The sequence below is a fragment of the Triticum urartu genome, chromosome 6A (assembly GCF_056163025.1).
Source record: "Triticum urartu cultivar PI428250 chromosome 6A, HENAU_Tu73, whole genome shotgun sequence".
Classification (NCBI taxonomy): Eukaryota; Viridiplantae; Streptophyta; class Magnoliopsida; order Poales; family Poaceae; genus Triticum; species Triticum urartu.
Window position 1 is genome coordinate 194364254 of NC_141878.1, and position 25195 is coordinate 194389448.

General features: G+C 44.8%; 2 protein-coding genes and 1 pseudogene across 2 annotated transcripts; 2 read left to right on the forward strand and 1 right to left on the reverse strand.

The window, feature by feature from the left end:
* The first annotated feature begins 2456 nt into the window (after positions 1-2456).
* On the forward strand, positions 2457-3195 carry LOC147964719 (uncharacterized; annotated as a pseudogene).
* Positions 3196-4121: 926 nt separating this feature from the next.
* On the forward strand, positions 4122-5174 carry LOC147964720 (uncharacterized). The gene has a single exon (XM_087526567.1). The coding sequence runs from the start codon at positions 4122-4124 to the stop codon at positions 5172-5174; it is 1053 nt and encodes a 350-aa protein (XP_087382693.1).
* Positions 5175-10664: 5490 nt separating this feature from the next.
* On the reverse strand, positions 10665-17596 carry LOC125516692 (uncharacterized). Its single transcript, XM_087527503.1, has 5 exons — positions 16062-17596; positions 15272-15904; positions 15070-15194; positions 11827-11904; positions 10665-11748 (listed from the first exon to the last, which is right to left on the reverse strand). The coding sequence occupies exons 1-5, from the start codon at positions 16126-16128 to the stop codon at positions 11029-11031; spliced, it is 1623 nt and encodes a 540-aa protein (XP_087383629.1). The 5' UTR covers positions 16129-17596; the 3' UTR covers positions 10665-11028.
* Positions 17597-25195: the final 7599 nt, after the last annotated feature.

The window sequence follows — 25195 nt, forward strand, 5'->3', positions numbered from 1 at the left end:
ATTTCAGCTGTATTGGGCTTGTATGCTTGCATGCACCAATTTGATGCGCACTAGATGGATTTGAATAATCCCCATCGGGAAGGGATTAAGTGAATTAACCAAAATGATAGGAATTAGAAGGGATCACGATTGACTAGAGGATTGCCCTGTGGCATACGACTTGTATAAATTGAGCCGATTGCTTAGGCCAACTTCAACACACGACCTTAAATGGTCTGTCCGCGTCCGTTTGGGGGTAAACGGATAAAGTAGGACCTCCAACACGCGACTGCAAACGGACAGTCGTCCGTTTTTTGTCCTTTTTCGACCCATTACTGGCCCAAGTTTGAGACGAGTTTGCGGCCAAACGGACAACACGCGCACGGGCGGGACGCCCGCCCTTGTCCTCCCTTGGACCGCCCATCGGTGGCACAGGCGGCCACTTTCCATCCCTTTCCTCCAAAATGCTCCTGGGCCTCGCCCTCCACTCTCCCGCACCCTCGGACTTCCCCCTCCCTCCATCCACCATGGCCGAAGAGGTGAATCCCGGCGATCCACCACCGGCCGCCCGCCCCGTGGCGAAGAAAATGAAGCTTGTGAAAAAGCTTCGGTCGGAGCTCACGTCGGCGGAGGCTGCCAAGCTCGACGCCGAATCGGCCAAGAGGAGGAACCGGTGAACTGTCGCGGCGGAGAAGAAGGCCGTCGTCGAGTACGCCGCCAAGTGTTCCCTGCGGCGTGCGTTGCAGCACCAGACCGACCTCGACGACAAGAAGTCCACCGTCTCCAAGGCGCATGCCCTCCTCATGTTGGGCATTGTTGGGTGCTCATCAAAGATTGCCCCAAGTTCAAGGACCAATACAATGCTCTTAAGAAGAAGAGAGGAGAGAAGGCGGCCATGGCTGATGAGGGAGACGTGCTCAAGAGGCCGAGGGGCAAGACAAGCTCAAAGGCCGACGAGAAGCGTGATGCGTCTTCTATAGCCTTGCAAGGAAATTTGGAGAACATGATGAGCCAAAAGGAAGTGCGGGAGGAGAGCAAGAGCAAAGGGAAGGAGGAGCAAATGAAGATATACCTGGATTTTCAAACAAAGAAGCTTGACATGGAGGAGGCCGTGAAGAAGAGGAAGCTCGACATAGAGGAGGCCGCTCAACTCAAGAAGCTAGAGATCGAGGCCACCAATGCCGACACAAAAGCTAAGGAGGTGGCACTAGTGTTGATGAGCGTCGACAAGAACAATAATGCCACCAGAGAGGAAGGTTTCATTCACGAACCAGCAGAAGGAGATGTTTGCCCACGACGGTTTGAACTAGGTGAGACCTCGGCCGCGCTGGCCGCGATGCTGGTCCATTTTGAAGGCTGACTGGTGTGCCGGCCACTGGCTTTGTTGCCAGTGACAAAACTTGTCCATTTTGAAGGCTGGTTGGTGTGCCGGCTGCTGGCTTTGTTGCCGGCATGAAACATGTCCTTTTTTAAGGCTGGCTCCTGTGTCGGTTGCTCGCTCTCTTGCCGGCATGAGACTACAGGCCGCCGGCGGTGTTGTCGGCCGGCGTGAACTAGTGTGAACCGTGGCCGCGGCTTATATCCTTGATTTCTCATGTTTGCATGCACGGGGATAAGATGCAGCCGCGCGTTGGGCGACCAGCCGACGCATACTCAAATCCGGGTGGATACGGCCCATTGTTCCTCTTCGCGTCCCCGCTCGTTGCAGCACCAGCGTCGTACCCTTCCTGCTACCCCTTTGATGAAGGCCAGTTGTAGCAATATGTCACCACCCGCCCGCGAGCTTGTTGCTCAAGTGGCCTCGGTCATGGCACCCGCCGGCTAGTTCATTGTCGCCGGGTCGTTGTCGCCAGCAAAATGATCGTCTGTTCCAGCGAAAAGCATAGCTCGTTGTCGCCGGGTCGCAGTAACAAATCAAGCTGGTTCCAGCAAAAAAATGCCTCGGCGTCGTCCATTGCAGTATTTTGGCACCGTGGGATGCATCTCCGTCGTGCTGACGCTTACACTGGTTCAGGGAAAAACAGATGGGAGCCGCAGCAGAACACCTAGAGGGTCACAACATTTTGCGTCTCCCTAGCGCGGCCACGCCCCAATTCATTCTAGCATGGGCGCAAGCCGGTTCCAGCAGGCAGTTCACGGTCCTGTTAAGATTAAACTATAATCCATAATTAAGGGAAATCTCCCCTTGCCCATCGAACGAGCGGTTGCGCCCGCACGGACGCCTGTGTCCGTCGCAACCGTCGCCTCTCTCCCGTCCTTCTGGAACCGATGCATCTCTTCGGGATCATCGCATCTCTCCAGGGGATATATATACTCTCTGTAAACCATCGATCAAGACAATCAATCACTTTCGATTCAAAACACGTTATCAGCACGTAGACAACCAGCAAGAGCGAAAGGAAACAGAGAGAGAAAGAAGAAGAGAGGGAGCACTCACCGCCGGTGAGATGCCTGGCCTTCGACGTTTCTGTGAGGACGGTCATCGCTACCGTCGCCGCTACCATGGCGTTGGTGGCCTTCGACGTTTCCGTCGCAGGATGCAGGCCGTCCGTCGTTTCGGCCGTTGCGCCGCTGGCCATTATGGTCACCGCGCCACTGGACGTGGCGCCCGTGGTGTTCACCACGCCCCGGGACAGGGTTGCCGCGCCATAGGATGTGCCCACCGCGGTGCTCCTCGCGCCCATGGGGCTCGACCCTTGGATGGTGGCCGGCCCGAGCGCCCCGATGATGAACGAGGCCGCCGCTGCGCCTAGATCGCCCCCCGGATCTCCGCCTCCACCTCCACCGGCCGCGTGGCTCACGCCCTTGACGCCGACGCCCGCCGGCGAGGCTGTTGGCCCGAGCCGTGCCCCTCCTGGCTACACGCCCGTCCCAATGCGCGCCATTGTGGATGAAGAGGCCGCGCTTGGCTTCGTGTCGGCGCCCACCGGCGCCTCCGGCGTCATCCGCCTCGGAGTCGGGATGGAAGGTGCCGGCATCAACTCCCCACCACCACTGGAGGCTTCTACAGGATAGAGCATCTGCGCGGAGCGGCGTTTTGGCCGCCTCTTCGGGTGCGCCGTCGCCGCCCTCAACCGCCGTCCCGGCCGCCGCGCCGGCTCATGGGATCCGGCGAGCCTCGGATTCACCAGCGCCGCACCAGAAACTGCTCGCCCGGATCACGTGATCGTCGACTCTTCTTCGGACGAGGAGGGGTTGTTAGTGCTACGCCGGTGACCACCGGAATCGCGAGGGCCTGCGGCGGCCACTCCTCCCACCGGCGCCGCCGTGTGATAGTGGGGATCGAGCAGAGGTGGTGGTGCGGGGTTCGGATACTCCGACCCTTATCCGATCCACCCGTTCCCCTTGTCTCTTATGCGGTGCGGCGGCGCGTGGGCCGGCCAAAGGCCAGGCAGGCCCAGGCCCAGGCGCCCGTGGTGGCTGTTGTTTCCTCCTTGTGCGGTGCTGTGGCGGGTGGGCCGGCCAGTAGTATGGATTTTTCTTCTTCTCTGTTTTTATTAGTCTAGTACTAATTATTGTATATGGTGCAGTTTTAGACTCTGTCTAGTACTGTTTAGTACCTAGTTTGACTGCTACTTACATTCTAGTCCAGTTCTAGATTACAACTGACTAGGACTTGTGTAATTATTAGTGTGTTTATATTATGTAATGGATTGATAATATAATCAAGTACCGGATTTCATCTGAGAAGAATGACATGTTCTATGTGTTTACCACATACCCAGTTCTCTTGAACATGTACTTGCGATTGAGATCATCTTCTCTCGCATATCAAACTTGCAAATTTTTGAATCTTTCTCCCTCATTATATTTGGAATCACACGGTAATGAGTTGAGATCCACTGCTCATATGCAGATCATCTCCTCTTACTGTGAGGCCTACGTTTTGTTACATGACAAACGATTACCTCCATCATGCATTCCTTATATTCAAATTGTAGCATATACAAGGTAATAGCAATGTAGCCTATTACTGTGAGATCTAAGTGATCTTCAAAGTGTTATGTTAACACAATTGAGGTTGAGAATTTTTCAAGTTTACACTTGAGTATCAAATTTTTGCATTCTTATTACACAACCATGATGGTTTTTAATTTACCACCCGTAAATTAATTATCTCTGGTTTTTCCATGTAGGCAAAGATGACTGCCAAAGAGTTTGAGGAGCTTGCCCTCAATGGCCACAATTACCCTACATGGGCTATGGACATCAAGATCAGTCTTGCGTCCCGTGGGATAGCACGTGCAATACAACCCCCAGAGACTCCTCTCCCGGCTGGGGCCACGCCGCTGACAGAACAGCAGAACTATGTTGCCTTATTCATCATAAGGCATCATATTCATCCAGATCTCAAGTCTGAGTATTTACAGGAGGAATCTCCTAGTACTCTGTTTCTGGCCCTCAAAACGAGGTATGAACAGCAGAAGGCAGTAGTACTGCCAGAAGCACTCCATGATTGGACTCATCTCCGTCTTCGGGATTTCAAGTCCATCGGTGAGTACAATCATGTCGTTCATAAGATCTGTTCCAAACTGCGCTTTTGTGAGAAGGAACCTACTGAGGGGGAGAAGATAGAGAAAACTTTGTCTACTATGCTCCCTTCAGATAGGATCCTCCAACAGCAATACCGTGCTCGTAACTACACTGTCTATTCCGAGCTTATTCACATGTTACTTCAGGCTGAAAAGCATGATGAGCTACTCGCTAAAAATGGCTCTCAGCGCCCAGTTGGGGCACAACCTTTACCTGAAGTTCATCTGAATGTTGCAAATAGACAAAAATTTAATGGTACCTCTCGAGGTAAACAATCCAATTCCGAACATAAGCGAAAGCGCAATGGGAACAGGAGATCTAGACACCCAGGCAAGGGAAAAGGCACTTCAAAGCCCAGGTTTGATAAATCTAAGCTTTGCAGCAAGTGTGGATGCTACACGCATTCTACTGAAAAGTGCATAATGCCCAAGCATCTGGTTATGCTGTACCAGCAATCTCAGGGACGCAAAGCACCTCAAGGGACAAGGTTTGAAGCCAACTTCAACCTTCATCCGGATAGCGCAAAAGGAGCTGGTGGTTCGCACGATGTTCCTCCTGGACTGAGCAATGTCATGGTTCCTTATCTGCCTGAGGCTACTGCTGAAATGGAGAACACGTTGATTGAGTACACCGCAAACAACGTGTTTGGCGACTTTGACTAGTCCCTCAATCTCCTAGTGATCTACTTAATTATGTCCATTTGTGATGATTGTAATAAGAACATAAGTTTGTTGTTGTCTTTATATTGTATTGTATCAGCATGTTTGATATAATAAAGATTGTATTCTATGTATTAACATGAGGTTTTCTTATTGAAAATTCTTTGTTTTATATAGTTTTCTACGGGGACAACCCGATGGAAGAGGAATTATGCCTTGTGGACAGTGGTACCACAAAATCCATACCGAGGGAGATGAAATATTTCCAAACTCTGAAAAAGATGAATGGAGATATTCTAACTATCGCTAGACGCGATACAGTGATTGTTGGTATTGGACGTGCCATATTCACCCTCCCAAGCGGTACACAAGTGACGATTGAGGATGCTTTATTGTATCCCGACTCATCACGTACCCTAATCAGTTATCGAGATATCCGTAAGAATGGTTTTCACATTGAAACCCATGAAGACAACAAAGAGGAGTATCTACTCTTTACAAAAGATGACGGATATGGCAAAAAGGTACATGAGAAAATTCCTTCTCTATCGTCTGGTTTGTATTATATGTACATCAAACCCGTGGAACATGTTGCATACAAAGTAATTTTTCAGAATGTTAACGCATTCCAAACCTAGCATGATCGCTTAGGCCATCCTGGAATAGGGATGATGAGAAAGATTACTAGCAATTCCACTGATCATAATTTGCTTGAGTCAAAATTTCCTCAATCTTCTGATTTTGTGTGCACATCTTGTGCCACGGGAAAACTAATTTTGAGGCCCTCACACCTCAAAATACAAGCTAAACCACTTCAGTTCCTTGAACGTATTCAAGGAGACATTTGTGGTCCCATTCAGTCATTATCTGGACCTTTTCGGTATTTCATGGTTCTGATTAACGCATCTACACGATGGTCACATGTGTGTCTTCTATCCACACGAAACCATGCATTTGCCAAGATAATGAGGCAAGTCATTAAGTTGTAACCCCATTATCCTGAAAGTCGAATTAAGTCAATTCGAATGGATAATGCTGCAGAATTCTCCTCATGTGCTTTCAATGATTATTGCATGGCTTTGGGGATTGAAGTTCAGCACTCTGTTCCATATGTCCATACACAAAATGGTTTGGCTGAAGCACTGATTAAGAGGATCAAACTCATTGCAAGACCTTTGTTGACGAATTGCAGCTTGCCAACCTCTTGTTGGGGTCATGCTTCTTTACACGCTGTTGACTTGATACAATTGAGGCCAACTGCATATCACAGTTCTTCCCCTCTGGAATTGGTACGTGGAAATCCTCCAAGTATTTCCCATCTGCGTAAGTTCGAATGTGTTGCATACATCCCGATCTCACCACCACAATGGACATCTATGGGCCCACACAGGAAGTTTGGGATCTATGTGGGGTACAAATCACCATCGATTATCAAGTACCTGGAACCCCTGACTGGGGATTTATTCATAGCCTGTCATGTTGATTGCATATTTAATGAGGAACATTTTCCGGCATTAGGGGGAGATTTCAAGTACCAGAAAAATGCCCGAAAGTTGATTGGAATGCTCATGCCATTTCATCCTCTGATCCACGTACCCATGAGACTGAACTTCAAGTTCGGAAAATCATTAATTTGCAACATCTTGCAAATAATCTGCCAGATTCATTTACTGATCTGAAAGGTGTTACAAAGTCCTTAAATCCGGCCAGAAACGCGCCAGAAAGAGTGGAGGTACCAATAAAAACCACTCAACTCCCTATTCCCAAAAAGAGGGGGAGTAGTACGACCTCTGACCTGGAGCATGCTTCTAGAAAGCATCAAAGGAAATCGAGGAGAAAACCCTCGGAGTCAGTAAATGCAAGTCAACTCAACGTTAACAAAAACCTGATGGGTAGTATACACCCAGTGGAAGGGCAACCTCCACAACCCAGTTCCAGTGTGCACAAACTGACTGGGACATCGGAACACCCAGACTTGATCGTATTGTAAATCACGAAGAGTCACTAGGGGTGTAGGAGATTTCCATCAACTATGTTGATTCTGGAGAATCATTTGACCGTAAGACTACGACTGTCGACATATATTTTGCTGAGAAGGTTGCAGATACCCTTCTCACTGATCATGATCCAAGGTCTATCATTGAGTGCCAAAAGCGCTCCGACTGGCCTAAATGGAAGGATGCAATCCAAGCTGAAATTTCCTCGCTTAACAAAAGAAGGATATTCAATGAAGCAATACCTACACCTCCTAGTGTTTTCCCTGTGGGATTCAAATGGGTTTTTCTCCGGAAACGAAATGAGAACAATGAGGTGGTGAGATATAAAGCAAGGCTTGTAGCACAAGGTTTCACGCAGAAACCCGGCATTGATTTCACTGAAACATATTCTCCAGTAATGAGTGCAACCACTTTCTGATATCTTATATCCTTGGCAGTGCAAAATCGTCTATCTATGCAATTGATGGACGTCATGACCGCATATCTTTATGGGTCACTAGATTCGGACATATATATGAAGGTTCCTGATGAAATCTCGGTCCCGAATAAAAATGCAAAACGCAACATGCATTGTGTAAAGCTGAATAAGTCATTATATGGCTTAAGGCAGTCGGGACGGATGTGGTAGAACCGACTGAGTGAGTTCCTTCTTCAGAAAGGTTACTCCAATAGTGTTGATTGCCCATGTGTTTTCATCGAGAAGTCCTCTACAGGATTTTGCATCATCTCTGTGTATGTTGATGATCTCAACATCATCGGCAGCACACCAGACATTGATGAAGCACGCAATCACCTAAAGATGGAATTTGAGATGAAGGATTTGGGTAAAACCAAATTTTGCTTAGGTATTCAACTTGAGAAACTTCCCTCAGGAATCATGGTACACCAAGCTGCCTATATCCAGAAAATATTGGGGAAATTCAATATGGACAAATCCTATCCATCTAAAACTCCCATAGTGGTTCGATCTCTAGACGTAGAGAAAGATCCGTTCAGACCAAGGGATGATGGAGAAGAGGTGTTGGGACCTGAAGTTCCATACCTTAGTGTTGTTGGAGCACTAATGTATCTTGCAAATTGCACAAGACCTGATATTGCATTTGCAGTGAATCTACTTGCTAGACATAGCGCAGCTCCCACCAAACGTCATTGGTCTGGAGTGAAGACTATCTTTCGATATCTCCAAGGCACAAAGAATCTTGGCCTATTTTTCCAGTTCCAGAAAAATCAAGACTCCGATGTGATTGGATATGTAGATGCCGGCTATTTGTCTGATCCCCATAATGCCAGATCTCAGACCGGCTTCGTGTTCCTACATGATGGCATTGCTATATCATGAAAGTCTTCGAAACAGACTCTGGTGGCAACATCTACCAATCATTCTGAAATAATTTCATTATTTGAAGCAACATGTGAATGTGTATGGCTTCACAGAATGATAAACCACATACAACAGTCATGTGGAATGGGTTCGATAAAATCACCTACCATTATCTATGAAGATAATGCGGCATGTGTTGCGCAGATGCAAACAGGATACATCAAGAGTAATATCACCAAGCATATTTCTCCTAAATGGTTTTTTCCCCATAATCTTCAGAAAAGCAGGGAAATAAGCATTCTACAAGTCAAATCATGTGACAACCTTGCTGATTTATTTACCAAGTCTCTACCAAATTCTACGTTCCAGAAATGTGTTCATGGAATTGGCATGCGAAGACTTAGGGACTTGCAGGTGTCAGAGTGGGTCTCTTCTTGAGATATCCTTATTTTAATGACATCACATTATGCTATCTTTCTTTGTGAGTATGTGTTTCAGGATCTCATCAAAGATTTTACTTTTGAAGAAGAATCTTTTGAGATGATAGAGCTTTTCGGACAATCGTGAAGATGATTCTATATGGTCAAGCGTAGATTAGGGGGAGTGTTAAGATTAAACTATAATCTGTAATTAAGGAAAATCTCCCCTTGCCCATCGAACAAGCGGTTGCGCCCGCACGGACGCCTGTGTCCGTCGCAACCGTCGCCTCTCTCCCGTCCTTCTGGAACCGATGCATCTCTTCGGAATCGTCGCATCTCTCCCGGGGGATATATATACTCTGTGAACCATCGATCAAGACAATCAATCACTTTCGATTCAAAACAGGTCCCAGCACGATTGCCCACTGGTTGCAACTTCTCGCCCCTTGGGTTCCAGCATGGCCGTCCGCTGGTTATATAGCTCCGGCTCCGGTCGGTTGCAACTTCTTCGTCCACCGGTTCAAGCACGGCAGTTCGCAGTCCCAGACTGGTGGCCCGTCGGTTTCTCTGCCAGAGGTTCCAGCACAACCACCCATAAGGATGGCAATTTTATCCATGGACATGGATATCCATGGATATCTGACCCGAATGGATAGGGTTTGGATATGCTTTTGTGTTCATGGGCGGCGCCCAAACCCGACCCGATTGTTCGTGGATAGGGTATAGATATAATCTTGTACCCATGGATATACCCAAACCTGACCCGATAGTATGACTTAATGGGGGAAAATCTGCTATCCCTGCCCCACGGTCGTATGTCCCACAGCAATTTTACACTTTTTTATCTAAAACATTCATAAGAAATCACACAATCCCCACCGTAACTTTTTTTAGTTGACATTCAATCCCCTCTGTAACATACTCCAACACCCCTTCCCTTATTTTTACCTCCTCCTTAAATGACTCGTCATTCTCATTTGTTAAAAAAATACTAAATGATCTTAGGTTGTTAGTGGATGTTGATTTACCATAAATGAAGCCTAGCCTACCACGAGGTGAAGAATGAAAGAGTTTATGTTAATGTTGTGTTATGTCTTATTTATACGTCTCGAGAGGACCCAATGGATATCCAATGGGTATGGATATCCATCGGGTTTGGACATGGATACAATTTTTCACCCATGGATTTTTTCATGGACGGGCAAAGACTGTCTTCATGGACATGGATATGGATTTGAGATTGTTCAACCCGATCCAAACCCGACCCATTGCCATCCTTAACCACCCGCCGGTTGCAGCTTCCCCCGACCGATAGTTCCAGCACGGCCAGGTGATGTCCGAAGCACTACCGCGCGGCGAAGCTACAAAGCGGTGGGGCACTCTGCATGCAGACGAAAGGGGGCGCAGCACTACCGAGCAGCATCGATCGGAGTAGCTGGAGAACTTGCAAGAAACCAGAAATGATCAGTTGCCTGACAAAGTCCTTCCAGAATCTTCCCAACGGTAAACAAACCATGCAAGTAGACCTCGCGTAAAAACACTTTTTTGTGTTCAGTTGCGCTCCCGCATACAAGACCTAGCCGCAACAATGCATAATCGGCTACGGTGACACTTATCAGGATTATTATTAGAGACAAGCCAAAATCTCGATCAGCATTCACCAAAACAAACAGTAATTTATTTTTTTGAAGAGCTACGATACCGGCCAGAACAATCAAAGGTAACACAAACACAAACACTGGAAAATGGACAGGAATGACGTAGAAAGACATCTAACAAAAATAATAAACCAACTGGAAATATATGACAACTCACACAGCCAGAAAAAGAAGCAACACAACCGAACGAACATATATGACCTGAAGCTACTTTCAGCGAGATTCCACATTTACCAACCAACCATTATGCACTCATTGGAGCAACAAAATAACTCGCAAATGGGGACAGACTGGATTGCGACATACCGACAGGCTAGGTTATTACTCCCTCTGTAAACTAATATAAGAGCATTTACATCACTCAAGTAGTGATCTAAACGCTCTTATATTAGTTTATGGAGAGAGTACTCCGTAGTTCTATAATAACAAAATGGCTCCCAGACTTCCACATATGCCATTGCCTCAATCCTTTTGGTGTCCGCATGGCCACCTCCCTGCGCCCCTGCCCCTGTTGTTAAAGTTCCTCGGCTGGTAGTACCCATCGTTGTTGTTGTAATACCCGCTGCCACCACCACCACCCCGGCTATTCTGGTACCCGCCGCTGCCACCACCACCCCGGCCATTCTGGTACTCGCCACCACCACCCCGGCTGTTCTGGTACCCGCCACCACCACCCCGGCTGTTCTGGTACCCGCTGCTGCCACCACCACCACCCCGGCTGTTCTGGTACCCGCTGCTGCCACCACCATCCCGGCCATTCTGGTATCCGCCACCACAACCCCGGTCATTCTGGTATCCACCACCACCTCCACACCCATTTTCGTATCCGCTGCGCATGCCACAGCCACCACCACCGCCTCCTTGGTATCCACCACCACCACCTCCACGCCCATTCTCGTAAACACTGCCCATGCCACGGCCGCCACCACCACCACCTCCACACCCATTCTCGTATCTGTTGCCCATGCCACGGCCGCCTCCATGCCCGCTGCGGCCATTAGGGTAGGCCCCCCTCCTGCCACGATCACCACCTCGCTGGTTCTGATAAGATTGCCGAGGGTGCTGAAACTGACGCTTTTTTGGCTCGGCATACATCTGATCTTGTTCTTTCACATCAAATTTCTCCTGCTCTGCCTCAGCCACGCGATATTCCACATGAGGGTTCACCAGGGTTTTACCATCCTGAAGTTGGCATGTTAGTATCAGCCAGATATATATTATATACACAGAAAAACACTCCACAGGTCATCCAGTCATTACCACATTTTGCAAATCGGCTGCATTAGACTGATGATCATTGTCGATTTCTGTGGCATGCGAGGAATCTTCCTCGTCCTCCTGTCAACAAGTAAACATACCAACAAGATCAATATAAGCTTTAATCATTTCTACTTTCAGAGGTCAACAAACAAAATATTTGACCCCTCAAAATGTCCCCAATTAAAACCGTGTAAATTTTAAATATAAACACTCATCTAATAATTACAAAATGTGTACCATTTGCTCAGTCTCATAGCTCAGCTTCTGGGTGTTAGAACAAACACAAAATGAATAACCAAGCCAACACAACTAAGCAACAGTAGAAACACTTCACAGTAAACAAAATAATAAATCTAGCAAGATCTTGTTTTAATCTCATCTGCAGAAAACACTTCGTACATGGTAGTGCTTTAGGTGAACATTCATAGTCATGACTGATCACATATGCTAGTATCAGAAAATTAGTGGTGCTTTTGCTTTCTGGATATAGTGGTTGATTATTTGCATCCAGCGCAATTAAAACAGGCATCCCTGAAAAGAAAATACTATAGCTGGCAGCTTAGCCTCCTAGCAAAGTGCAACTGCTGTCCTGCTTGAGATGTATTTACTTATTGTATGACTGACCCTACAGAGGCAAGGAGTCCATTCGAGTAAGTTAAGGGCATTGAGTTTGGAATCAGAGTACGGCTAACCAGGAGGAACCATATAGTCCTCTAGGAAATGTGACCCTCTCATCAAGAATAACAATTACATGTACCTACATTTTCTTCTCTATATCAATCTACACCAACTACCAAGACACTAGCATGGGCATGGCTCACAGGGCAGCCACCAGCAAATAACGCCAAAAATCTTCAGTGAAGACCGAGGCAAAAGTTTCAGGAGTTCAGGTTATTCTAAAACTTGCATTAACACAATTCTCTCCGGGAAATCAAATCCTTTATGCATAAAAAACTGAAATGCCACCAGCGAAATATGTATGCACCATTACACACTAAGTGTCCAGACGACCGCTGTGAGTTGGATAAGGTCTCTCATCATATGGCACAAAATAAAAACAGTACTTGAATTCCCAGCAACCCAAAACAATAGGAAAACACCACAAAAGTTAAACGATAACCCAAGTTCATGATTGGTTGTTTGGAAAATGCAAGACAGCACAATTTATCCAGGAGAACTATTTAATTATTAATGCATCATTTCAAATGTGTACCCCACCTCAGTGATTTATCATAGGTATGTATGTAGGTGCATTTTAATAGTACTCTACACCAAAGAACTGTGATATTACCAAAGGTGTAGTAAGGTGATGACAGTGCTGTCTAGCTTTTGTTCCAATAATCATAATACTAAAAGGTGGAGATGGACATTGTACAGTTTCTAAATATAATGTCTGAGGCAACATGCAGTAGGTGATGCTTGGACGATTTACAGTGAATATACCATGATTTTTAGTTTTAAAAGCATAAAGAACTGTACACGTACACACACAGGTTTAAATCTAGGGAAATCAATGCAAAAGTGATGCCAGCATAAAATTGTTACTAAAAATATCACAATGTTGTTATAAAGAATGGAGAACTGTGAACGTGAACTCTTAGGTTAGAAATCCCATTTTGCAATTTAGGAAAATGACACTACCTTTAGTGTTAGTCCACACACAAAAGAGCAACACCATAACTTCTATACATATTTAAATTGCAAGTGATTTTATGATGAGCCCTAGAGGCTGGAGCTTTACCCATGTCATACTAATGCTGAGTAAATAATTACATACTATCTCAACAATCAAGCTTGCGCAACAAACTGCAAAACTGGCAAGAACAATAGGGCTATAGATTATGCAACTAGCAAGGTTGCAATGCGCCTAGGAGCTTGCTGCTAAAAATAATAAGAATTCCTCAAATGGCAGTCAAAGAAGATCCCTCGGGACTTAACAAAGATTACGAATGATCTATAGTTATGAAAGAGAATCTGCCACTCAGAAAAGTAATCTAGCAATAATATCAAAGTACACAGCTAGGATGCCAAAGAACATATATTACCAGACCCAAATAATATACAACTATTAAGTTGTGTTATCAAAGTAATGTTGGTCACAAGTCCTAGACTTGTAATCATAAAGTAGATAAGCAACAAGAAGAATGACAGATAGGAGTAAAATGGTACCCAGGTCCCAGGAGCATGTGCTCCTTCAGTGGACGGTAAATAAATAATTCTGAGTGTCTAAAATTCAGGTAAAATTACACATGCAAATGTTTGAACCATTCAGATTCCAATAGGTTTTCTTGGAAAAACAAACACTTTTTTGCGCCTGAGCAAAAGAAACAAATCTGGGCTCTAAAATGTAATCTTTAGAAGCACAAAACTTGTACAGAAAAAAGGAGACCCAGTGCTAGAAGCTCCTACGCCAGGTGGGGTCTGGGGAAGGATTATACGAGGCAAGCCTTACCCCTGCACACTGCAATGCAGAGAGGCCGCCTCAAAACTTGTTTTACACAATGGGTACAAATATTGTCAGAGCGCTAAACTTGGTTTCTACACTCATGCTGCAGAAATGCCAGCTTTTTCCATCAAATTTACAAACGTAATAAAATACAAGAGAATTTACATGTGTATCCTTTTCAGAATGTTTTGATATCAGGGATTGGGGTTGCTGTTCTTTTCAACCAGCATGTTAAGTAATGGCCAACAAAGTAAAAAAGGAACAAATGTACAATAAACAATCATGTTATTGCATGACTGCAATATGATGAATTCTAGCGCGTGATATTTATAATCTTTAATACAACAAAAACTCAATTACTATGTTTGCAAACTGCAAAGACCCATCAGAATAGAGACCATCCTGTACCTAGATAGTGGTAGCACTACACATAATATTATACAAAGATCATAGTTGTTAAGTTATTATTTTCAGCGTTTTTTCCAGAACACCAATGCACAGGCATTGTCTGTTATATCTAAGCAACGGCGCACAACATCCATATGAAACAGCATAATATACACCCCAAATGGATCGACCTTACAGTTTTCCAGTTAAAGCTATAATCCACATTGATCATTACTACTGAATCAGCACAAAAAGCACCACCAGCAGCAACAATGATGATAATAATAATACTAGGAGCACTGTGCACTACAGCAGATCAATCGTTGACAAAGATCAGAACAAAGTTTCAGGGCAATGATCACTTCACCATGCTAAGCATATACTATTAAATTACTAAAGAGTGATGGTGCCTCTGGTGAGTCGGTCATGCTCATTTGTGCCTGCAGACCTTCAGCTCCATGGTTCCCAGCAACTGCAGGTGCTGTGTAGTAGTCTGATGCCATGATCCTGTCTAACTTGGACCTCACCGCAGCATCTACACAAAAAGGCCACAGATTTCAATCAGCAATCACCTCAAATCAAACCAAATTACAAACCTATATCAACCCTCACATGTAACAGAGGAGCCAGGGTGGATTGGCGCATCAGCACGGGTTAGCCATAGGCGGGCATGATGGGCACAGGCCTGGAGTGCGTCGTGGTGGGAGACACGATCTGCGGAAGAAGGGCAAGCCGCGGCAAGGGCCGCCACAGCAGACACTGCGTCAAGGTCGTTCTCCACGATCAGGTCCACAGTATCATCCCATACGTAGCCGTGGGTGATGCAGCTGCTCCGTTCGTGCTTGCGCGCAACCATGGTGGCGATGAACTCGTTCGGTGACTTGGCATAAAAAAGGGAGCCGAAGTAGATGAGCGCAAGGAGGTCCTGGATGGACAAATCGGAGCCAAAGGATGAGGAACCGGCAGCAGGTGCAGGGACAGTGGAGAGCTCCTTGGTGAGAGCGGTGGAGAGTGGTACGCGGAGGCGCTCAAGCTCGTCAATGAGCGCGGCGATGACGGGCTTGGAGTGCATGAGCTCCTTCTGCTCCTGGTTAAGCATCTTGCCGGCAGCGACGGACTCCTCCATCTGCGCGATGCGATTCTGCTTCTTCCGCAGCACACGGAGACGCTTCGACAACACCGAGAGCACCGGCCCTTCCTTGATTTCAAATATTGTCCCTTTGGTTTCAAATTCTTTAACCAACTCTGCAAAAAAAATGCAAAGCATATGTAAGGCAACAGTAATGTTTTCATCAACAAAACAGCAACTAATTACATGTGTTATCAGACTACCATATTAACTAGTGCTTTTCCGGTTATTACAATTTTTTGTTAACTCCATGAATTTATTAGGGACGGGTACCTGAAGTCATGCCAAAAGAGCTAAAAAGAACACACGGTTCATATGTTGGTTCAAACCACGCCGTCATTTGAGGAGCACACTACGCACCAGACTCGAGCTTCAAACTTTTGGTGTCCACAGTAAGTACATATGCTGTCGGATGGCACATGCTCTCCTTCGCCATAATGTAAATAACATTGTCATCAAACAAGCTTAATGTAGGACCAGCACTAGTCAATTTCTTCCAAGTCAAATTGTTTTCCGCATCAAACATCAAAGGCAACAAATTCGGCAAACTTGAGTCGGTGAAAGATATCTCAGACGTATCAATCATCAAGCCATCACACCAAACATCTGAATAAATTGATCTAGTCCATGTTTTAGCCATCCAGCCATAATCCTTTGCTCGCTTCATGTTGCAGAAAGCACTTTGCACATGAAAATCTAACTCAACACACTTGATCAAATCATTGAACATCGTCACATGACGGTGTGGTCTTGGAGTGAGATTCTCGAACATCAAATGGAACTCAGACGTATCACACGGTTCTGGAACTGGCAATGGAACAAAACGGATGTTAGGCTTTTTATCCAAAACATTGCATAAGAGAATTCCCCACCAGAGATCAATCCAACCTATGATACCCTTTTCTGAATATGCCACGCTCATGGCATTATGAAGCAATAGCTTACCCCTAGCATTCCTTGTCTCATTATCCTCAGCGATACAAGCGACCTGAGAGTGCCAATCATTCGTGTCGGATCGATATATGTGGAGTGTGTAATGTTTGCGAGACTCAAGTCTGAAATATTCAACATGTGGGAAAATGACAGCAAAGTCTTCACTGTTATCACTAACAGGCAAGATGGCAGCCATGTTTGGCGAAAAAGAAGACGGGTATGGCCTTGCAATAAGATGAAGAGAGGCGAAATCGGGCCCTGCTTTGTAAAAAAAATAGTCGATGAACCGCAAGTAACGGTTGACACTGTCCGAGAAGGTGATAGCCAGCAGTACAAAGCCTCCAGTTACACCAAGTATACGAGGCTGTGCTGCCAAGCGATCCCCGGTCTGATCAACGCAGCTGACTAGGCACAGTGAGATGGCTGGAGGGTCAACTGCTTCAAATGAAACCTCCAAGTGAACCCCTTTGCTATTCTTGGATTTTGCGGTAGTGGAATTTTTCAACTCGCCCACTAAACATGTTTTACCCAAGAGGATTTGGGGGTGGCGGCCACACGGAGAAGGATGGTCAGGCATTGGCATGACGGAAGTGAAAGGGTGCCAATGAAGATATGGATTGTGGAAGGCGGCGAATGGCCTAGCCCTAGAATTGACGGGAAAGAGGCTCGGGGGTCGATGTCAGGGAATCATGGTAGATGAGCTCGGACTATGGCTGCCTGGGAGTCAGGGCAGACGGCCGGAGACGGAGCATCGTGGAAAAGGCCGAAGGTGGGAAGCGCCGGGATGGCGGTGGTGGCGGCGGCGGCAGGCCGTCGAGGTGCGCGGCGGCAGGCGGTCGCGGTGCGCGGCGACGGCAGGCGGTCGCGGCGCGCGGCGACGGCAGGCGGTCGCGGCGCGCGGCGACGGCAGGCGGTCGCGGGGCGCGGCGGCGACGGTGGAGCCGAACCCTAGCGAGGCAGCGGCACGAGGGAGACAGATTGAGCGAGGGGAAGAACCGAAGGAGCGAGACAGATCTTTTTGACAGATCGGTCGCTAACAGATACTCCTCTGTTCCTTGATACAAGGTGTATAGATTTTTAAGAATTTTTTCGAAATATAAGATGTATTGCCTTGTACCACTTGTTTGGATAATTTTTTAAGAGATTTGATTACATTTCATTACATAGGGCAAGCTCTTTTATTTTATCATGTCAATTATTTAGGTGTAGTCTTACCTAAAACTTGTGAATTTTTTCCTCCACATGCGTTCTTTAATTTCCGTGCCAAAAACTATACACCCTATATTTAGGAACGGAGGGAGTATTCTCGAACGCTCGGGGCGGCCGGCCCATGTAGTGTAAGGCTCGGTAGCGAGTTGTTTCCAGTGAGTTTGTTTTTCCTTTTTTTGAGGTTTTTTTTTGTTTTATTAGTTTTCAGTGGGTTTTTTATTTTGGTTTTCCAGGAAAACACGAGATTTATTTATTTATTAAAAAATATATTTCTTAAAAAATACATGGCACTTTTGAAAATTTGAGAATATTTTCTAATATGTTTGTGAGCATTTTGTGAAAAAATATGAACACTTTTTTATATTTCTAAACATTTTTAAGCATTTTTTGTACATGACGAACGTTACAATTTTTTGTAATAGATATGGGAGTCTTCAGAAGCGTCTGATGCCTATCTAGTGGCCGCTATTCTCCCTGGCGGTTCAGTGCATGCGGGGTGTGCAGGTCACGTGTTCAACGATAAACCGCTCCCACTCACCACCCGCATTCATCTTAGGGGTTCACATGTTCAATTTGGAAATTGCGCTCCCTCTCCTAATTTCTCTCCATACTCCCCTATGCTCACTCCGATGGTGGAATCGTTGCGCCATTGATGTCGGTCCTCTACTGGATCAGGATGGAGGGTAGGCAATCAGAAGTGAGCATGCATCTCAACTCCGTAGGCACCCTCTATTTTTCTTGAGCGTTGTTCTTTGTTGTTTATCTTGTTGATGTCGATGATGTGTGGATGAAGGGGGTCACGGGGTAGTGATAGTGTCTTGAGCCCATCAATCGCCACAAGGCTAACTAAGTGTAGCTTCATGGTCCTATTTGCACCTCTCATTTAAGTGTCGTTTGCTGCTGCATATGACATGTACATGTGAGTACTTTGAATATATTCTCAAGTTGAAAAGAAATAAAAAGGAAGTATTCATGCGAGGTGGGTTAAGATAAATAGCTAAGGGTTTTATTTTGCAAGAATCCAATTTTTTTCCTGAACTAGAAAAAAAAATTTAAGTTAGGAGAATATTCTGTAAACTTAAAAGTCGAAGTGAAGCACACCCATGTGTTCAATCCCAATCAAACATCATCAACTGCGCATACGTCACGGTGACCACAAATCAGCTGACCTATGTATAAAAAAGAGTACAAGTCAAAGTAAAAGTTTTCGTAAAGACTATTATATGTTGTCAAATAATTAGATACTCCCTCCATCCTATAACATAAAAACGCTTTTGACACTACAGTAGCGTTAAAAACATTTTTATATTATGAAATGGAGGGAGTAGATAGCATCTGTAGCTGGGCTTGGTGAGTGGGAGTCCTCAAGCCGGATGTGGCGAGGCCCAAACCCGCGGGATGCACGGAGTCCCACCGAAAACGTAACTCTATTATTATAAAATAAGCAAACATTAACTCCCCTAAACGCACCCCGCTTACTGTACACAGAAGAAAACACATCAATTGAAGGGTCAAGATAAGCCTACTCAATGGGATCTAACCGTGAATACACAAAAGTACCCCTCACGTTGTACGCTAAGCAATTTAGGTGGGCGGACGAAACTCTGCCGTCCTTCAGCCAACGTCAACAAAAAAAAAGAAAAAACACACCGAAACAGCCACATCCGCTTCAAAATTAGCAGCGACCAATCCTCCTGTCGCTCTTCAGAGTTGCCCTCCACCGAAACGCCCCCGCCGAGGACGCCCGCACCGACGATGCCAGACGACGGCCGCACCGACGACGCCGACGACGCCCGCGACATCCACGACGAGGACCTCCTCGCCAACACAGGTGCATGCTTTCTCTTCAATCTTTCAGACGCCGTCGCCCACACTGCCGCGACTGTCTCCGGACTACGCATCGGCGGCGGCAAGCTCCTCGGCAGGCTGATTTGCACGCATGTGAAGATGTTAACAATGACATCCGTTCATTGCTCCTGTTTCTGTTCTGCATAGTTTTGCATAAATAGTGAAACCATGGTACTGAAAACCAATCATAAAGTGCATATGTTATGAACCATATGCCATGAGCATATGTTATGAAACCTAATCATAAAGTGCATGAGCAAGTGAAATCATACCACGGATCCTCAGCAGATCCCTATGGTACTGAAAATTTGATACCACTGACCTAACCTATGACTGAAACAAATCTTTGTAGTTTGCCACAATGTTCTGTCAAATTAATATGTACATATAAAATTCACATTGATTGTGACCTCTTGGTTCCGAACATTAATCTATATGAATATTATTACAAACTACATAGCTACATGTTTACCGCCAATCTCCCCTCAAAATCATATGACCATAAGAAAATACACCCTATGCATGAGGCCTCTTGATCGAAAGCGACAATCACGATTGAATCTATTACAAAGATGTCCCCTCAAAATCATATGACCATAAGAAAATACACCCTATGCATGAGGCCTCTTGAAAGCGACAATTGTGATTGAATCTATTACAAAGTACAGCATTACATTTCGAGGTTGTTGGTTCAATATTCTAAATGATGGTCTTGCGCTCCATTAAATATAATGATCTCACATCTTTTTACAGGAGTTCGTATTCGTATGGGCCCTACCACTCCCAACAGGACCCCCACTCCCAGCAGGACGCGCACCCCCTTACAGGATATAAGCAACAACCAAACATCATCTATTGATCATAACCCAGTCACTCAAGTTCGATACAGTATTACAACTGCTGAACTGTGTCATGATTTCCAGACCCAAAGGAACTAAAAAGGCAGAGGGATAGAGAGCGGTATGCAAAAAATAAAGATGAGATTAATAAGAGAAGACGTGAAGCCTACAAAAGAAAAAAAATACCACTGCGGAAATAGATGGCCTACATAACGGAACACCGGCACAGCTAGCTGTATCACAAGGTAATGATGATCAAATTTCATTATCTATGCCCCAATTGAATTGGCATGTAATTATTTTTTCTTCATCTGTTCAGATACTACTGAGACTAAGAATCAGAGGGAAAGGGAGCATTATGCACAGAATAGAGAGGAAATATTAAAGAGACAACGCCAAACCCGTGAGCAAAATAGAAATATTACTGCTGCTTTCGATGGCAGTAACCTTGTGTCGCATATGCCAGCTACTGGACAAGAGGCTGTCAACCAACTGCAGAACATTACTGCTGCTTTCAATGCAGTAACATCGTGTCACATGTGCCAGCTACTGGACAAGAGGCGGTCACCCAGCTGCAGAACATCACAGGCCCAGATGGTGCATTACCAACTTTAGGACCATACAATGGATTCATACAAACTGACAAGGAGAATGTTTCTGACAATGATGAATCCGATTGGCTGCACAGAAATGATGCGTATCAGATGCAACGAGGTTCAAGAAGAATGAGACTCACACAACTGGCAGGGGTTGACAACCCCCAACTCAATACAGTCGTCAATCTACGTACCCCAGGGGTAACTTTTCATGATCAGGGTTAGTTCATCGATTTAATTAAGTTGCTAAATTATCAATAGTGTTTGTTTCTCCTTTAACTTAGCACTCTGTTCTTCATTCGATTGAGACTAGCATTTGGTTCATATCTTCGGTTCATCCCTGGAACTTACTCACTGGGGTCAACCAATGTTATTAGGCAACGACCACGGCGAAGATGCGTATGGAATACTGGAGCCCGATGTCCAGACCATAATACTTGATGGTATGCAAAATGGCAGTTTAAGATTCCTCTACCCCGATAATATGTGTCATAAGCGTAATTTACGTGACCTTGTGCATCATAACTCTGTCCTATTCATGATTTACTAGACTGCTTGGGAGACCGGAACCTTGGAGAAACTAGTGATGCTGACCCTGATGAAGAAGCTAGGATGTTTGCTAGACCAGGTAGATTATTGATATCATGAGTTATGAATACGACATAAGATAGTTATATGGTTTGTGCACAAACTTTAAATAATGCAATTGTCCATTCTTTTCCAGATGTTGATTTTGAATCCTACCGAGTGGCACGGCATCATGGTGATGGAACTATCACTAATGAGCATCATGACAGAGTTTACATAAACCTGCCCAAAAATCACCATGTACTTAGAAAAGTTAGCGGCGGCTGCCACTGTGGAGCTTTGCGGTTCCAATACGAGGGGCCTGCATTTTGTTGCAGAAAGGGAAAAGTTGCTGTATTTACTACAGAGGTTGATGAAGAGTTGAAATAGCCGAACCTGGATGCCAATATTGGCTCCTACATATTCTACGAAGATCTTTATCGGTCGAACCGTTATGACAACATACGTAATTCCCTTTGTCCATTGGTATGCTACTTGCTAGAGATTCGATCGTCGATATCTTCATACCTAGTTCAATCTCGTTACTGGCAAGTCTCTTTACTCATGATGTAATACATCATCCCATAACTAACTCATTAGTCACTTTGCTTGATAGGCTTCTTATGATGTGTATTACTGAGAGGGCCTAGAGATACCTCTCCGATACTCGGAGTGACAAATCCTAATCTCGATCTATAACAACTCAACATACACCTTCAGAGATACCTGTAGAGTATCTTTATGATCACCCAGTTATGTTGTGACGTTTGATAGCACACAAGGTATTCCTGCGGTATTCGGGAGTTGCATAATCTCATAGTTGAAGGAATAAGTATTTGACGTGAAGAAAGCAATAGCAATCAACTGAATGATCAATATGCTAAGCTAATGGATGGGTCTTGTCCGTCACAACATTATCCTAATGATGTGATCCCGTTATCAAATGACAACACATATCTATGGTTAGGAAACCTTAACCATCTTTGATCAACGAGTTAGTCTAGTAGAGGCTTACTATGGACACAGTATTTGTTTATGTATTCACACATGTATTTAAGTTTCTGATCAATACAATTCTAGCATGAATAAAAAAACCTTTATCATGAATAAGGAAATATAAAATAGCAACTTTATTATTGCCTCTAGGGCATATTTCCTTCAGTCTCCCACTTGCACTAGAGTCAACAATCTAGTTCACATTACCATGTGATTTAACACCCATAGTTCACATCGCCATGTGATTAACACCCAAAGAGTACTAAGGTGTGATCATGTTTTGCTTGTGAGAGAGGTTTAGTCAACGGGTCTGTCACAATCAGATCCTTATGTGTTTTGCAAATTTTCTATGTCTACAATGCTCTGCATTGAGCTACTCTAGCTAACCGCTCCCACTTTCAATATGTATCCAGATTGAGACTCGAAGTCATCCGAATCGGTGTCAGAGCTTGCATTGACGTAACCCTTTACAACGAACTCTTTATCACCTCCATAACCGAGAAATATCTCCTAAGTCTTCTTAGGTAAGTAAGGATAATTTTGACCGTTATCCAGTGATCTACTCCTGGATCACTATTGTACTCCTTGCCAAACTTATGGCAAGGTCCACAACAGGTTTGGTACACAATGTGGCATAATTTATAGAACCAATGTTTGAGGCATAGGGAATGACTTTCATTCTCTCTCTATCTTCTGTCGTGATCGGGTTTTGAGTCTTACTCAACTTCACACCTTGCAAGATATGCAAGAACCCTTTCTTCGACTAACCCATTTTTAACTTCTTCAAAACTTTGCCAAGGTATGTGCTTTTTGAAAGTCCTATTAAGTGTCTCGATCTATCCCTATAGATCTTGATGCCCAATACGTAAGCAGCTTCACCGAGGTCTTTCATTGAAAAATTCTTATTTAAGTATCCTTTTATGCAATCAAGAAATTCTATATCATTTCCAATCAATAATATGTCATCCACATATATATCAGAAATGCTACAGAGCTCCCACTCACTTTCTTGTAAATACAGGCTTCACCATAAGTCTGTATAAAACCATATGATTTGATTACCTCATCAAAGCGTATATTCCAATGATACGTCTCCAACATATCTATAATTTTTGACTGTTCCATACTATTATATTATCAGTTTTGGATGTTTTATATCCATTAATATGCTATTTTATATGATTTTTGGGAGTAACCTATTAACCTAGAGCCCAATGCCAGTTTCTATTTTTTCCTTGTTTTAGAGTTTCGCAGAAAAGGAATACCAAACGGAGTCAAAACGGAATAAAACTTTCGCCATGATTTTTCTTGGACCAGAAGACACCCAGGAGATTTGGAGTACAAGTCAGAGGAGCCTCGAGGCGGCCACAAGGGTGGAGGGCGCGCCCCCGACCTTGTGGGCCCCTCGTAGTGAAGGAAATATGCCCTAGAGGCAATAATAAAGTTGTTATTTATATTTCCTTATATCATGATAAATGTTTATTATTCATGCTAGAATTATACTAACCGGAAACTTAGTACATGTGTGAATACATAGACAAACAGAGTGTCACTAGTATGCCTCTACTTGACTAGCTCGTTAATTAAAGATGGTTAAGTTTCCTAGCCATGGACAAAGAGTTGTCATTTGATAAATGGGATCACATCATTAGAGAATGATGTGATTGACTTGACCCATCCGTTAGCTTAGCACGATGATCGTTTAGTTTGTTGCTATTGCTTTCTCCATAACTTATACATGTTCCTATGACTATGAGATCATGCAACTCCCGAATATCGGAGGAACACTTTGTGTGCTACCAAACATCACAATGTAACTGGGTGATTATAAAGGTGCTCTACAGGTGTCTCAGATGGTGTTTGTTGAGTTGGCATAGATCGAGATTAGGATTTGTCACTCCATCTATCGGAGAAGTATCTCTGGGCCCTCTCGGTAATGCACATCACTATGAGCCTTGCAAGAAATGTGACTAGTGAGTTAGTTGCGGGATGATGCATTACGGAACTAGTAAAGAGACTTGCCGGTAACGAGATTGAACTAGGTATTGAGATACCGACGATCAAATCTCGGGCAAGTAACATACCGATGACAAAGGGAACAACGTATGTTGTTGTGTGGTTCGACCGATAAAGATCTTCGTAGAATATGTAGGAGCCAATATGGGCATCCAGGTTCTGCTATTGGTTATTGACCAGAGAGGTGTTTCGGTCATGTCTACATAGTTCTCGAACCCGTACGGTCCGCACGCTTAACGTTCGTTGACGATATAGTACTATATGAGTTATGTATTGGTGTCTACTACACAACCTTCTCCTTGTAGATGTTGTTGGGCCTCCAAGTCCAGAGGTTTGTAGGACAGCAGCAAATTTCCCTCAAGTGGATGACCTAAGGTTTATCAATCCATAGGAGGCGTAGGAT

Coding starts and splice junctions, on each gene's coding strand:
- LOC147964720 (XM_087526567.1), top strand. CDS start 4,122: ATGACTGCCAAAGAGTTTGAGGAGCTTGCCCTCAATGGCCACAATTAC.
- LOC125516692 (XM_087527503.1), bottom strand. CDS start 16,128: ATGACGGCGTGGTTTGAACCAACATATGAACCGTGTGTTCTTTTTAGC. Junction 15,195..15,271: donor CCCTGGCTCCTCTGTTACAT/GTGAGGGTTGAT, acceptor CTTTTTGTGTAG/ATGCTGCGGTGAGGTCCAAG. Junction 11,905..15,069: donor GCATGACCGACTCACCAGAG/GCACCATCACTC, acceptor ACTTGTTGACAG/GAGGACGAGGAAGATTCCTC.